The sequence below is a fragment of the Drosophila willistoni genome (genome assembly GCF_018902025.1).
Source record: "Drosophila willistoni isolate 14030-0811.24 chromosome 2L unlocalized genomic scaffold, UCI_dwil_1.1 Seg139, whole genome shotgun sequence".
NCBI lineage: Eukaryota > Metazoa > Arthropoda > Insecta > Diptera > Drosophilidae > Drosophila > Drosophila willistoni.
The window spans coordinates 2737828-2752887 of NW_025814046.1; the positions used below are offsets into that span (position 1 = coordinate 2737828).

At 37.0% G+C, this 15060-nt stretch overlaps 3 protein-coding genes across 3 annotated transcripts; 1 reads left to right on the plus strand and 2 right to left on the minus strand.

Moving 5' to 3' along the window:
- Positions 1-505: 505 nt before the first annotated feature.
- LOC6638461 lies at positions 506-2731 on the minus strand. The gene is made up of 2 exons (XM_002061358.4): positions 2561-2731; positions 506-1291 (listed from the first exon to the last, which is right to left on the minus strand). Exons 1-2 carry the CDS (start codon positions 2579-2581, stop codon positions 875-877), a joined length of 438 nt encoding a protein of 145 aa, XP_002061394.3. The 5' UTR covers positions 2582-2731; the 3' UTR covers positions 506-874.
- A 3140-nt stretch (positions 2732-5871) lies between these two features.
- Positions 5872-8116, plus strand: LOC6638460 (protein arginine N-methyltransferase 5). Its single transcript, XM_002061357.3, has 6 exons — positions 5872-6320; positions 6377-6821; positions 6881-7049; positions 7106-7268; positions 7325-7836; positions 7901-8116. Exons 1-6 carry the CDS (start codon positions 5933-5935, stop codon positions 8042-8044), a joined length of 1821 nt encoding a protein of 606 aa, XP_002061393.1. The 5' UTR covers positions 5872-5932; the 3' UTR covers positions 8045-8116.
- Positions 8090-14681, minus strand: LOC6638459 (kinesin heavy chain). Its single transcript, XM_002061356.4, has 4 exons — positions 14402-14681; positions 10990-11449; positions 9033-10918; positions 8090-8968 (listed from the first exon to the last, which is right to left on the minus strand). Exons 1-4 carry the CDS (start codon positions 14546-14548, stop codon positions 8528-8530), a joined length of 2934 nt encoding a protein of 977 aa, XP_002061392.1. The 5' UTR covers positions 14549-14681; the 3' UTR covers positions 8090-8527.
- Between the last annotated feature and the right edge of the window lie 379 nt (positions 14682-15060).

Sequence of the window (15060 nt, forward strand, 5' to 3'; positions counted from 1 at the left end):
TGGAGCGATGTTTGTTCAACATCCGAAATACAATTGCATTAAACAGATTATAGACATCACTTCCTATAGTTTGCTATGTGTTGAAACCCCAGTCTCTATACTAAAGTAATTCACATAAAATTTTGTGACATTTTCCAAGAGTTTTTGAAATATTTTATAAATAAAATGTGGTAAAAATTGATCTTTTCTGCTTGCCCTAAGCCTGGTATGTGGTGTCATGAAGCCGTTTTCGTTGTCCTTGCCCTTGTCCATCCCAAAATCCAGAGACAGATCCAAAGGGGGAGTCTGTTGGTTTGGATACCCCACAAAATCTCAGTATTTCGAACAATTAAGGGCTTTTTCGGCTCTTTACACCCGAAACTAGTGAGTTTTAGAAGTGATGGTGAAATTTGGATAAATCCTCATACTGTCAAAATGTCTTTATCTTGATTTTTTTAATAGGAACCTACCCGAAAATAGTTTCTTGATCCGCCCAAGGAATGACATTTAACTACAATTTGTCTTATTTTCTTTTTAAAATAACAAAAGTTTTCTTTATATAGTATATATTGTATAACAAATATTCGATTTTAATTTAGGTATACATGCTAGTGGGTGTGGGGGGAGATTTGTTAGGGACAAGGGGATGTGCTTATGTCATATAATTCTCTTCAACATCAACATAATCTTCAGATTTCTTCATTTTGCAGTGCATGGTGCTTAAACTAATTGTGTGCGTGTGCGTGTGTGTAGGTGTGTGTGTGTGTGTGTGTGTGTGTGTGTTTTTATGTGCTTAAGGGGACCCTGTAGACAGACCAGTGACAGTGGCCCGTCACTCATTGGTTGGATAAATCTTAAATGTGCTTGTTGGACTAGGCTTAAAACGAAATCCAACTTAAAATCTGTGTCGATGAGTCAAAGCACTGGCCTGACCATTACGTCTATTGGCCTGATCCTCTCTCAGCTCCTGTCGCCTAATCTCTTGCTGCTTGTAAACAAACAATGGCCGAAAGACGATGGCACGACGTTGGCGTTCCTGACGATGATTTGCTCCTTGAACAGCCTCACGACGTGGACGCCCCGAATAGGGACGAAATAGATTCGTCTTGTCAGTGTCATGGGCATAAAGAGTGCTCAGGAAATCGAAATATGGCTTCGATCTCAGACTATCCGGTTGTTGCAATGGTGAACTGTAACTAAATTGATTGGGTGTCTCAATGTCCAGCAGAGCATGCGGTGCCTCCTGCAATTGGGGACGAGCACTCGACAACGACGTCATCGTTGCAATCATCATCAAGGAAGCCAGACACACCTGCAAAAAGAAGAAGAAGAAGCGGAAGATGTTAGTTGTAGTTGGGAGTCTATCACATGGCAGATGAGGTGTGAATAAAACTTGGAGGCCAAGAACCTGTCCAACCTCCTCCTCCTCCTCCTCATCCTCCCCCTTCCCGGCATATGGCATATCTTTGATTTTAGTTTTATTTTACTTTTTTTTAGTATTCTTGAATCTTATGCTTTGAATTAGCATACAATAATTAATTTAAATTAAACACAATCTCCACTTAATACGTGATATAACCGCAATCAAAATTTAATTTATAGTCTCACAGTAAAAAGCAAAAAAAAAAAAAAAATACAATATATTCATGAGCATGATGAGTACGTCTCCACCTCCAACATGTCTTTCTCTTTCTCTCTTCCCTCTCCATTATCTCTATCTCTATATGCGCCAACATCTGGACACGATGGCATATTATTAAACCGGATGACCAAACGGATCAAACATATATATATTCTTATTTATAAAGTTTAATTCAATTTAATTTATGTATCACATTTTCAACTGGTAATGGGTGATAATAAAAAATCGAAATTATATAGGTATATTTGATTCTGGTTCCTACTTCTAAATAAAGTGTTAAACATATATTCCAGTTGGCTCTGTCTATGCGTGAGTCTTCTATTACCCTCTCCTTGCTATATTATATATGTATATGATTCATCTTTATATATTTCAACTTAAAAATTTATGTAAATTTACAGTTTTCGATTTTTTGTTATTTATTTTTGTAACTTTTTGGGCCAAAACCAATTAAAGGCAACCGGTTAATAGCATTTTTGTGGTTCAGGGTTAAAACCAAGAAAAAAAAACACAAAAACAACAACAAATAATCATGTGAAACATGTACAACAACAAAAAAAAAATATCAAAAAAGGAGACGAAGGAAACATACACACAGAAAGGGACAGATAGAGTAAGGGAGAGAGACAGAGAGAAAGAAACTTGAAGAAGAAGTTGACTTTTATGGCCAACTTCCTTATGGCTATCCACTAGATGAACTTTGTCAAATTAGATTAGCTTTAACCTTGTCGCATCAGACAGTGTTATATATATATATATATAAATATTTTATTTTTATCTCTTTTTTTTCTGTTTCTTTGCGGTTTTTTGAACCAAAAAAATCCACCAAAAATGTTAATCAAGTAAACATGTTTTTCAAAAATTTTTTTTCTTCAGTTTTATTTTTTTGCTGTTCTTTTTTTTTTAAATTTTGTTGTTTTTTTTTTTTAATTTACTTACTTGCCAAGTGAATGCAAACATATTTGCTTTTTATATTTGGTTTATCCTGTTTCTAACGGTTTTTGTTGATGTTGTTGTTTTCTTAATTCGTTTAATAGGCAACACACGCGTCGTATTAGTAATCAAAGATTTATTGTCACTCTTATCAATCACTGGACACCTTGATGAACTATATCAATATTTGTCTATATGTATATATAAATATATGTTTATTATTATTTTTTCGTTGGGTGTTGTCACTGCGAAGCGTTTGCTTTAACTGTTCAGAATTTTTGTCACAAATTCACTTTTATATGGGGCCAAACGAGCTCCAAGCGCCATGATCATGTTGATGATCATGATGATGATGATGAGGATGAGGGGCACAACGAGCGCACATTGTGTGACGTTTCATTTCAGCATATGAAACGGGTTTTTTCATTTTTATTTTTGTTTCAGTGTATGTTACCGATATCGCGCCAAGATACGAGCTTATAAATTTCTGTGGGCTGCAAGGTATAGGGAGTATGCAGGGGCGATGTATGTGTGTGTGTGCGTGTGTGCGGTGTTATTGGCGATATTGCCAAATTATTGGCGCCGATCCAGAGCTTACCCCTCAATGTAATTAGCGCTGCAGGCCAAGAAAAACAAAAACCAAAAAGCAAACACACACTTTCATTTGATTTTGTATATCAAATTCCGTCTAACCAACAAAGTCAGGGAACACGCAATTGTCTCTTTCAATCTGTTGTAGCTTCTCTATTTGGTTTTCGACTTAAGAAATATTTAAGCTTTTTCCATGACGCATTTGACGCAATTAAAAGGTATTAAATGATGAAGAGGAGATTTGAGTTAATTGCATGATTCACAGGATTAGATGAATACGGAAGCCGGTAGTGTTGATGGGTCGCCGTTTTGATTTTATAGGCTCTAGATCTAATCGGAAATTAACTTTAAATACACATTATGCAAATTGTCTTTGCATATTTGTTTGTTTGTCTTTGTTTTCTAGGTTGGGGGGAGGGTAGGGGAGGGTAGGGGAGGGTTTTTGGAAAATTGTCAACACACACACACTTGGAAATTTTGGCTTTCATGCTTCAGCTAACTGAAGGTTATGTGGGAGATCTTGAATTTTGGTTTGGAGTTATGCGTTATGCTTGAGAGAGATATATCTATGCATAATTAACTATTCTGATGCCACAACTTCACACGTGATGCTGTGGCTGACTTCCAACCAAACAAATTGTCAAATATTATTATTATTATTATATAAACAAAGGCAATAAAATTAGAGATCACAAAAAAATACTGATTAAATTTTGTCTCTGTCTACGTCAATGAATATTGAGAAATTAACGTCATGAATGGCTGAAACAAAAAAAAAAAAAATCTTGATCTTCATATATATTTGAAATACCAACGGTTCAATGGTCAATAACCGGTTCGGTTTGGATCTTTTATATTTTTCTAAAGAATATCCATCGATTGTTATTATTTTTCTTTTTAACAGACTCTTGTTTTTATTTCTTTTTTTTTTGAGCCCATAGATTTTAATTTGTTGTGCCAAATTCATCATATTTTGTCTGCCCATTTTGACCCATTCTGCACGCAACTTTGTGGTATTTTTAGCTTATAATTATATTTTTTTTTTTGCCCATGATGATGGTATTTGTACAATAAATTTAATTTAATTAGGTTTCTGGCCGAAAGCCGGTTTAAAACGCAATAAAACAAATCGGACAAATCGGACTTGGCGACGGCGATGATAATCGACGCGACAAAATGTCAGAGAGCGCATAAAAAGTGTTTTGTTTTTTTTGTTTCAAGTCTAAATTTCATACACTTGAGATGAGTCTTATCTAATAGGTCTATGGGGCGTATGATTCTTATGATGATTCTTGGTAATTTCCCATCAAATGAAATGACTATTACCGCGCTCTCTCTCTCTTGGCTCTAATTAAGCCAAAATATGTATGTCTGAGCAATACTTAAAGGTTTGCGGCTTCCGTGAAAAGTCATAACTTAAAGGTGCTAAACAAATCGTCTTCACAGTCTCTGGGTTGTCACCTGTAAACCCATTTCCGTTGCAATAATTTAATAAATATCTTTAAATATTCATGATTCACCTGATTTGTGAACTTTTTTGTGTGCAGGGGCACGCTTTGATGCTCATTTGTGTTAACAATTAATCACAATGATGATCCTTTTGTTGTTAAGCTAAACTCTTTTTGTGTTGGATTGCCATAGAATATATATATGTATATATTTTTTTTTGTTTACCAATTCATTTGACACTTTTCTTTCAGGTTTTGTTTTTTGACGTCACATTATAACCAAATTCCAATTTCCACTTTTGAGTTTTATGTTTATGCATCACACTTATTAATTATCACTTGTGGGGCTTGTCATTTCGTTTCGATTGTTCGATTGAGTTTTTTATGACTTAATTTGAGTTTTTGCACAAATAAGTGGCAGGGGGAAAAAAAATACATTTTTTATGATTATGGAAATTTTATGTGATATGTGTGATCTTTAATTAATAAGCCTGATAATGGAATCATTTGATTTCTGATATCGATATGCTAAATGAATGGCGGATAAGACTAATTTATTTATTTTGGAGAAATTAAAAAACACAACAAATGAGACAAGTTGCGTTTTCATATGCAGGAGTTTCTCTAAAGTAAAAAATAAACTAAATTAATGACCAATTCTTAACCAAACCACATCCTAAAACCTATGATAGACCAAGAATCATAATTGTCATAATCAAAAAAATAATGTATATCCCTTAAAAACTTGGAGAAAAATGAAAAATAAGTTTAATATTTTACTGAACCCCCTAAATAGACCTTTAGTTTTTTTTAATTCACCCCAACTATGTATAGCTTAATCGTTCTTCGTTTATGTCCCATTTTAAGAAAATTTGAATAATTCTTAAAAAAGACAAAATAAATTTTAACAGAAATACAGTCGACATTGAAGAGAAGATTTGAAAGCTTAAAACTTTCCTTGAGACACAGGAAGCTATACCAAAAAATGGATTCGATAGCTTAGAATTTAATAAAAGCGAATTGAAAGAATGTATAGCTTTGCATGTCTTGTAAACAGGTAAAAACAATATTTTGTACAAATTTTCTTTCATGTCCCTTTAAATTTGGTGTTATTAAGCTTTTACTAAAAAGTAGGTATAGGGAATCAATAGATAAATATAACGAACAATTTTCGGGTTGCCTTCAGACTCATTATATGAAGTTTAACTGTAGTTTCATTTTCGATAGTTTGGGTTTTATCGAAACTATTATCGCTGCGTAGATTTTCCATGGTATCTGGCAGCACAGTGGACAGGAAATTCTCTGGCAACTTTCTTTGGTTAAGCTAAATAACTCAAAAATGCCGGAAAAAGTGAATTACTACATGTGCTTACATCAAGAAGGAATTGCCAGCATTCCACGACTTATAGATAAGGCCTATTCCAATAATTACAATGTTGTGGCAACATCTATCAATGCAAACATGCTGCCCATGGATCCCTTTGAGACAGATCCCACTTATCCGGCAACTGTTTTGGGCGCCGTTGAATGGAACTCTAAGGTAATCTTTGTTTTATCCGATGTTGATGTGGATTCGCCGAATGCCAAGCTGAGAGAGTATTCCAAGACGTTGCTGCTAAGGGATGTCACCTGGGCAGAGCATTTGCAGAATGTGGGAAGCGTAATGGTGAAGCTAAGAGGACCAAACAACAATCAGCTGGCCGAGATTATGAAGACCAAGTCAAAAGGTAAATGTAGAAACATGCAAACAATCATTGTGTCTTAACTGTTTCCCTTTTTGCAGGTCATTGGTTTGTTCAAGTTCCTATCACAAATCCTGAGCTGGCCACCTTTGAGCATCGCAAAGATGCCACCGAGGAGGAAGTGATGCGGGCAGAAGAAGATGATACCTGGCATTGGTGGAATAATCTACGCTTTGCTGTCGATCACTATCCAAAAGTTAAGGTCGTGATTGTCCTTAACGATTCCGATCGTCCGAATTCCGAGACAGTTCGCCGTTGGTTAGGCGAACCCATTGAAGCCATTGTTATACCCTCCTCCCTATTTGTTAGAAATCGCACCAATTACTGTGTACTGCATCGGGAATGGCAAGAGATTATTGGTCACTTTATTTCTGTAAGAGCTAATATCATAATCTCAGCAAATCCCAGTGACAACGCATTATCCCAATATTCTGACTATATGAAGAAGCTAATCAATGATCATTGCGATACTCACGAGCTTAACAGGTATATCATACTTATCATCTTTATAGTCCTTTTGACGATTAATCTTTTTCCAATTCTAGTTATGAGAACATGCTGGAGATTCCCTTACAACCGCTGTCCGAAAATCTGGACTCGTATACCTATGAGGTATTTGAGGCTGATCCCGTCAAGTATAAACTATATCAAGATGCCGTGCAGCAGGCTCTTCTAGATCGTGTGGCTGACACTGATGCGGCCAAAGGCAAAGTTGTAAGTGATTGAAAACCTTCTCAATGTATGTATTCCCATCTTATCTCAACTTTTAGACTGTTGTAATGCTATTGGGTGGCGGTCGTGGTCCTTTGGCCCGTGCTATATTTAATGCAGCTGAATTAAGCGAGCGTAAGGTTCGTCTCTATATCATTGAAAAGAATTCCAGTGCTATACGTACGCTCTCCAATATGGTCAAAACACTGTGGCCCAATAAAGGTAATAGTTCTCTTAAAAATCAGCTTAGAACTCTGTCTAATCTTTTATACTTTTAGATGTTCATATATTCTCCAAAGACATGCGTGACTTTTCACCACCGGAATTGGCTGATATTTTGGTATCTGAGCTCCTTGGATCTTTCGGCGATAATGAACTCTCACCGGAATGTTTGGATGGCGCCCTAAAGCTACTTAAACCCGATGGCCTTAGCATACCATATAAATCTACTTCCTATATTAATCCGATAATGTCGGCCATATTGCATCAGAATGTTTGCCAACAGGTGCCCTCCGTGTCGGCATTTAATTATGGCTATGTATCGCTATTGAAGAATATTTATCACATTGACGAGCCTCAGGCTCTATTTGAATTCTGTCATCCAAATCGTGAAGAGATTGTCGATAATACCAGAAATGCCAAACTTGAGTTTAAAGCTATAAAAGATTGCGTTGTGCATGGAGTTGGTGGTTACTTTGATACACATTTGTACAAGGACATAACATTGAGTATTAATCCTTTGACTCATACACCGGGAATGTTTTCTTGGTTTCCCATGTTTTTTCCCACGGTAAGTTCCTTGACTTTGACTGTATATATATCGACTTAAATATAAATCTTTTTTCTTTTAAAAGCAACCCAAAACAGTGAAAAAGGATGATGTTATAACTATAGAATTTTGGCGCTGTGTGGATAAGCAACAAGTGTGGTACGAATGGAAAGTAAATGACTGGGAGCATCATAATGTCAAGGGAATTGGCTATAATATGAAACTATAACTATATACTAAAAGGTCTTGATAGATGTGACAAATAAAATTCAAATCTATTTGAAATGTCTGCGACGATTTATTTAGATTTTGTTTCTTTTTGATGCTTGAAAAGTTTATAAATATGCTTAAACATTTAATTAGATGTCCTTAAATATCTGTGGGGGTTTTGCTTCTGTTTTCTTTTTTATACGTTTTTTTTTATAGTTTTTTTTTCATTTCTGTTGTAAAATTTAGTTAATTTCCTTTTTCCTCTCATATTCATTTAAATTAGTTTATGTATATATATATATATATATGTATATATAGATCGTATTTAAAGCGCTGCACATGATCTTTAAGCGAAGGCAATTGCAATTACATTTATAATTAGTTTTTTTGTTTTCTTTCAAGTTTTATGATTTTTCTTGTTGGGGGATGTTGTTTGGGGGAGTTTTAGACAGAATTAAAGCAGAGCTTAAACTGGGCGGCGGCGGCGGCAACAACTTAGGCTTTAGGCTTGGGTCTGGGCTAAGGGTGAACTAGAGGTACCACCGACAGCACCACCACCACCACGAATGGCAATGGCTCCTTGACCCGCCCGTATGGGTTTGGCTATTTGAGCCTGTGGACCCCTTCTGCCCAAATGCTTTTGTCGGACCGCTTCCTTAATGCGATCCACCTCATATTGGTATCGTTTGCGATCCCGCATTGCACCTTCCTTGGCCTCCTTGAGGGCCGTCTCCAAAGCCTTGACACGCTCCATGGTGGTGCGTAAACGTTTCTCCAACTTGGGCAGCTCGCAACGCAAATCGGCATTATCACGCACCAATTGCTTGTGGACCTTGGTCAACTGATCGAGATTGTTTTCCAGGAAGGAGATCTTTTGTTTCTGTGCCAATGAACCGCCATCCTCTTCACTTTCCTCATTGACAACATTTTTGCGAATACGTTGCTAGAAACGAATAAGAAATGAAAAGTTAATTATTTTGCTTGGTTTTAATTTAATTCAAACTTACCTGAAGATCCTGAACGAAAAGCTTGCGCAGATTATGCAGCGTCTGCAACTCCTTGGCCACTGTATCCTCCAAACCCTTGAGGTCCTTACGTGCCTGTTCTCGTCGCTCATTGATGAGGATAATATTCTGAAGATCTGTGGACTTTTCAGCCTCCTCTTGCTTGAGTTTCTCATAGTCCACGGACATCTGTTGATGGGCCAGCAGCAACTTCTGATGGACATCCTTCATTTCGTTCATCTCATGCTGCTTGGCGGTAATCTCATCACGCAGCTCGGACACCTGTTTGGTGTGCACTTCACGCAGCTCATCCATTTGAGAATCGAACATGGAGCGCAGCTCTTCAGCACGTTGTTTCTCTTCGGCATTCACGGCCGATACATGCTCGGCAGCCTTGAGTTTGGCGCATTCCTCGCGCAGCGAGTCAATTTGCTCCTCCAGAGTGCGTTTCTTGTTCTCCGCCTCTCGCATCGATTCTTGGAGAGATTTCATGCGAGCCTCATGCTGTGAGATGAGCAAACGATATTCACCCAAATCCTTCTCATACTCGGAAATCTTTTTGTTGGAATCCATTTGCTGACTTTCCATATTAGAGCAACGTTGAGCCATATTTTTGGCCTCCGTTTTCATCTTGCTTATGTAGAGGCGAGCCATGGTGAAGTCTTCTTCCACTTTGCTGGCATCCGTGCCAGCCAAGGCGCTCATTTTGAGGTCAATGGCCGAATCATTGGGGGCAATCGCCTGGCCCACTTCGCCCAAGTCGCGCAGAAGATTCGTTAACATCTCGGTGATGCGTTTCTTCTGATGCGAAGACATATCCTTGAGTTGTTGCAGCTCGGTGGAAGTTGTATTGAAGCTCGTTTGCTTTTGCTGCAGCTCCTCGTTGAGGGCATCGATATCCTTGTTCTTATTGTCTATCTCCTGTGATTTTTGGTCATAGTTGACAGCCAGCTCTTCAAGGGCCTGCAGAACTTCCTTAACCTCCTCCTTGGCCGATTCATTCTCCTGTTGGATGCGTGCCATCTCCGATTGCAAAGCTTCATATTCACGTCGGGCATTGGCGATGAGTTCCTCTTGCTCCATCACCTGCTCCTTAAGCTGTTCAGCATATTGACTTTGCTGATTGATCTCCTCATCCTTGTCATCCAGTTGCTGGTAAAGCCGCTCGCATTCGGCAGCCAAACGCGCTCGCTCATTGTCAGCCACCGAGGCTGACATGTTGGCCAAAGCTGTTCTTTGGGCCGCCGCAGCTGCGGCTGCTGTAGCTGCTGCCTGTTGGGCGGCCTCCACCTCCAGATTGGGAGTGCTTGCCTCCATGAGATCCTCCATATTAATTTGTTCCTCGGCCTTGACCGTCTCTCCGGCCCGCCAACGTGCCAATTCTGCCTCCAGTTTCTCCACTTTGCCCTTGAGTCTGCCATTTTTCTCCTTCTCCTTTTCGTAGCGTCTCTTCCACTCCTCGGCAGTGAGCTCCTCATTGACACACACGACATTCTTCACAGTCTTTGCGCGTCGACCAAAGTCGAGGGTGGATTTCGTCTCCGACTCATTGAAACTGGCCGGAGAACAGCAAATGACAATGGTTGTGCGTGCATTGCCGCCCAACGATTCCTGCAGAATACGTGTGAGCTTTGAGTCACGGTAGGGTATGTGCGTTTTATTGCCATCCGCCAGAGCCGAGATGACGTTACCCAAGGCCGATAGCGATTTATTAATATTTTTCGCCTCATCTAGGACAGTGCCCTCGGCTCCTGTTTTGGAAACCTTCTCCGAACCAGCCAAATCTACCAGATATAATTTACCCGATAGTTTCTTTTGATTCTCCAGATTTTCCTGTTTCACATTAATAAGGAATACTGAATGGGAACGCGAAGAGTGCTCGTTCATGTCTGCCAAAAAATAAGAAGAGGAAAATGATGAGAACTAAAGGGTATTATATATGGATTTAAACTTGACTTACTTGTCACTGCAATATGCCGATTGGATTTACCCTCCTCGATAACCTCGAAAACATCTTCGGGTGATGAGACAAATCGCTCGGTTGCACCTTTCACATAAGGCACTCGATTCTTATCCTCATGCACACTCAAATTCACCTTGGAGACATCCAACAGATCTCTAATCTTATCCATATAGATCTCATAGTATGAGACTTTTATATGAAATTCCAAATTCACTTCCATTGCATAGATGTGATTGAAGATATCATTGACTATACGTGGTATTATGCCCTGCTTAACCGAATCTCCAATAACGCCCTCCATCGTGTGCGTTTTACCGGACGATGTCTGACCATAGGCGAATATCGTTCCATTGTAACCAGCCAGGACATCGGAAACGATCGATTTGGCCGCCTCATTGTAGACCTTCTCTTGGGAGGCATTCGGCTTGAAAACTTTGTCAAATAGATAGACTTTACCCTGAAGAGAGAGAAAAAAATTAAAATTTCAATTTAAGTGTTTTGTTAAATTTCTTTTCTTGTTGTGTGTGTGTGTGTGTTGCCCGCCCCTTTTAAGCCCCACCAAAAGTCATTTTTAACGCTTGGATTGTAATTATGTATGAGTATCATCATCATCATCAAAACGAAACAAGTGGGGGAAAAAAAGTAATGAAAAAATGAAAGAAATAACGAGCAAACCAGTCCACAAAAAACGAATAAAGAAAGAAAGAAGAGAAAGAGTGAGAGAGAGAGAGAGAGAGTGTGAAAGATACCTAAATTCATAATATCTATCTAAGCTTTAAGCCCCTTCTTCTCCCTTCCACTCACACCTCATTAGAAATACGTATGTACTTGGTTTTTTTTTTAAGGAGAACTAGTTTCGAAAGTTATCTAGACAAGACTTCTATGACGTTCGCGTCGATTTGAAGAAACCTATTAAATTACTCAACATTAAATTATATAAAATAAATATTATAATTAGACCTGTTCTTGTGTTCTACATATATTTTTTGTCTTTACTCACGTAACAATATCTGTTCGCATGATTAAATTTAACAACGTAAGTTTTATTTGTTTATAAATATAAAACGATTCGTAAATGAATTCTTTAAAAACGTTTCGGAAACTAGAAAAGGCTTTGAATATTGTAATTTTTCTTAATATTTTTAGAATTGCAAGGCCATAACACACACAAGTTGAACACTAAAACCAGTTGGGAATTGTAACTGAATGAAGCGAAAATTTCATATTCATTGAAAATTGACCTTAAGAATCTATTAATTTTTCTTGTTAAAAATATAACAAACTTTCAAAACAAGAAAAATTTTTTATTTGGAGTTATGATTTTCAATTGAATCGATTACAAAAACATTAAGTTACTGTCTCTTTTCTAAAACAATTTCACAATTTTCTTGGAAGTTATCTTTATAACTTAAAATTGTAACTTTTTTCTTAGAGAATTATGCAAGTGCTGACGTATCAGTATGATCTCATTTTTATCTAACAACTGAAGGAAGGGTAAACTGTAAATTAATGACTATGTAAGTTTATTTAAGGAATTTATAGCAAATGATTCACAAATGAAAATACAAATTTTCAATTCAATTTTTCTACATTTCAACTTGTGAGTAATAATGCAAAATTCCCGCCAAAATATTTATAAATTTTAATTTATAAATCTTTCTTAAATTCAGCATGAAATATTTACTACGCTTTAGGTAAAGAAATGTGCTAGTAAATCGTTAGTTAGTTAGTTCATTGCACTAGTTACCCCCAGAGACTCATACACATAAATAAGTTATGATTGCAGCGGAACCCCTTTTGCTCCTCCTCCTCCTCCTCACCTTTCCTCCACAATTTCTTTTTTACGAAACTAATGGACAGGTGTGGACTAAAGCATTAAGATCTCTTTTTCAAAAGAGAGAAGAGCGCCAAAAAACAAAAAACATAAGAAGCAAATTCCATAACTTGTAGTTGCTGTTACTTTTGTTGTGTTGCCTGTCATTGTTGTTGTTGTTGTTCTTCTTCTTGCTGTTGTTATTTGAATACCCTGCATGTGAGCAGTATAAAAGGTATATTGGAAATCAAGAAAAGCTTTTTAACAACCAAAATTTTAAATTTTAATGACGGTTTGAAATTACTCAAATTTAATTTAATTATAATTGGTTTGAAATATATTGGAATTGTATTAGTTAAAACGACCAAAAACTTGGTTCCAGAGATGAAGTACATTTTTTTTAACGAAATTATGATAATGATGAATTAGATTAAGTCAGGTTTAGTAGCTATCCTAAACTAAATGTACATGTTGCGTTCTTTACCTATTTTTGAGATTATGTTGACAATGTCATGACCTTAAAGTGCCAAAAAGCTATTTATGGCTAAATTTTTTGAGGTTATGTTGCATTGAAATTATACATCGTAATAGTTGGCCTAAAAAACAATGTATCTTTAGTATACTAAACTGTGATTATTTTGGCGAAATTTTTTTAACTAAATATTTATTTAAAACCGAAAGTGTAAATAGACAACTTTTCTTTGATTTTGCGTTAAATTGTATATGTTTTTTAACAGCTTAAGGACAAGTGGCTCTTATTTAGTAAACGCTCAACTTTAATATTAATAAATAAATAAAAACTATTTTAAGACAGAAGCATAAATAAAACAAAAACTTTCTCTATTCTTAAATTACATTCCCATATGTTCGGCTAAAGGGTATACACTAAAGTCGATTCATCTGTGGCTGAATGGAACGTTTTTTTTATATGGATTGCGTGAGACCATGACTCACTCGAGTGGTGGCAGCTGGCACTGGTACCGCTCCACCGCGGCGGCTCGTTTGGGGCAAATAGAGGAGGTCTAACTGAACTAATACATATATGTACATACATAAGCCAGTATGTACATATAAAGAAGGTTAACTATGCAAAAAGAACAAATTTATGTATTTTTCTTTGATTGTGGGTGGATTTCTTTGCCCCATTCCCTCTTGCTATGTGTGTTTCTCTCTTCTCTCTTACTCTCTCTCTCTCTCAGGAAAATCAATTCTGTCACAAAAACTTCATATTAAAATTTGATTTCAGCAAAAAAAAAAGAAAACAGACAACAAAACAAAAAATGACTTGATTTATTAAGTCAACTAATTACTAAAAAACCAAAAAAAAAAAGGTTTTTGTTGGCACTCTCGTGCTTTCTCATTCACTCCAATTGTGCGGCAATTGGTATGATGAATAGAGGAAGGCAGAGGATAGAATGTTAAGGAATGACGTCATGATGGGCATGCATAACACCGCAAATAACAATGAAACAAAAACGAAATATAAGCAAAGAAAACGGAAGGGAAAGCAAAGCAGACAAGTAATGGTCTAACAAAAACAACAATCTAAGAGATACAGTTATATGGTGTGTGTGTTAAGGGGTTAGGTTAATTTACCGCTATGGATATGCAGTTCTCATCCGGATTATTTGGAAATTTGACAACAAATTTTGACCCGGCCTTCTCCTCGCTGTCATTCAAGGGTCGAAAACGACAGACAACTTTAATGCTATCCTCAGCGGGAATCTCTCGTTCCGCAGACATCCTTCAAGCCTTTGTTGTTATCCTTCTCCAGATGTTGTTGCTGATGGATTCCTTCGACCTTCTCTTGCAATCTCAACCTCCTCTTTTCCGTATAGATAGATTCCAATGTTAACGCGCTTGTGTGTGTGTGTGTGCTTTGGACTCAATTCGTACAAAATTTATAAATTTGAAACTTTAAAAACTGACATTACTGTGCCACAGAGGGCAGCACACACAAGTAAGAAAGTAAGCGAAATTATACAAAAATAAATAAAACAATAACAAAAACACTTTCGAGAATGGGGATCCTGATTTTTTAACTTCGAGCTTACGCGCTCTCATTCAACACAAACACAAACTCCGACACTTCCAACCGTGATTCGATCTGTTTCGATTCCGTCGCGAAAATGTAGAGAAAACTTTTTTTTTTCGTTTTTCTTTCTTTTTTTTTGTGGTTATACCAGACTCACACACACACGACTACTATGGTACGTTGTGGGCGGTGTTTTTCGTTTCGTTCCTTTTTTCTTATT

Coding starts and splice junctions, on each gene's coding strand:
- LOC6638461 (XM_002061358.4), bottom strand. CDS start 2,581: ATGTTTGCATTCACTTGGCAA. Junction 1,292..2,560: donor TGTTTGCATTCACTTGGCAA/GTAAGTAAATTA, acceptor TTCTTTTTGCAG/GTGTGTCTGGCTTCCTTGAT.
- LOC6638460 (XM_002061357.3), top strand. CDS start 5,933: ATGCCGGAAAAAGTGAATTACTACATGTGCTTACATCAAGAAGGAATT. Junction 6,822..6,880: donor GATACTCACGAGCTTAACAG/GTATATCATACT, acceptor TTCCAATTCTAG/TTATGAGAACATGCTGGAGA. Junction 7,837..7,900: donor TTCCCATGTTTTTTCCCACG/GTAAGTTCCTTG, acceptor TTCTTTTAAAAG/CAACCCAAAACAGTGAAAAA.
- LOC6638459 (XM_002061356.4), bottom strand. CDS start 14,548: ATGTCTGCGGAACGAGAGATTCCCGCTGAGGATAGCATTAAAGTTGTC. Junction 10,919..10,989: donor TCGGCATATTGCAGTGACAA/GTAAGTCAAGTT, acceptor ATTTTTTGGCAG/ACATGAACGAGCACTCTTCG. Junction 8,969..9,032: donor TTTTCGTTCAGGATCTTCAG/GTAAGTTTGAAT, acceptor ATTCGTTTCTAG/CAACGTATTCGCAAAAATGT.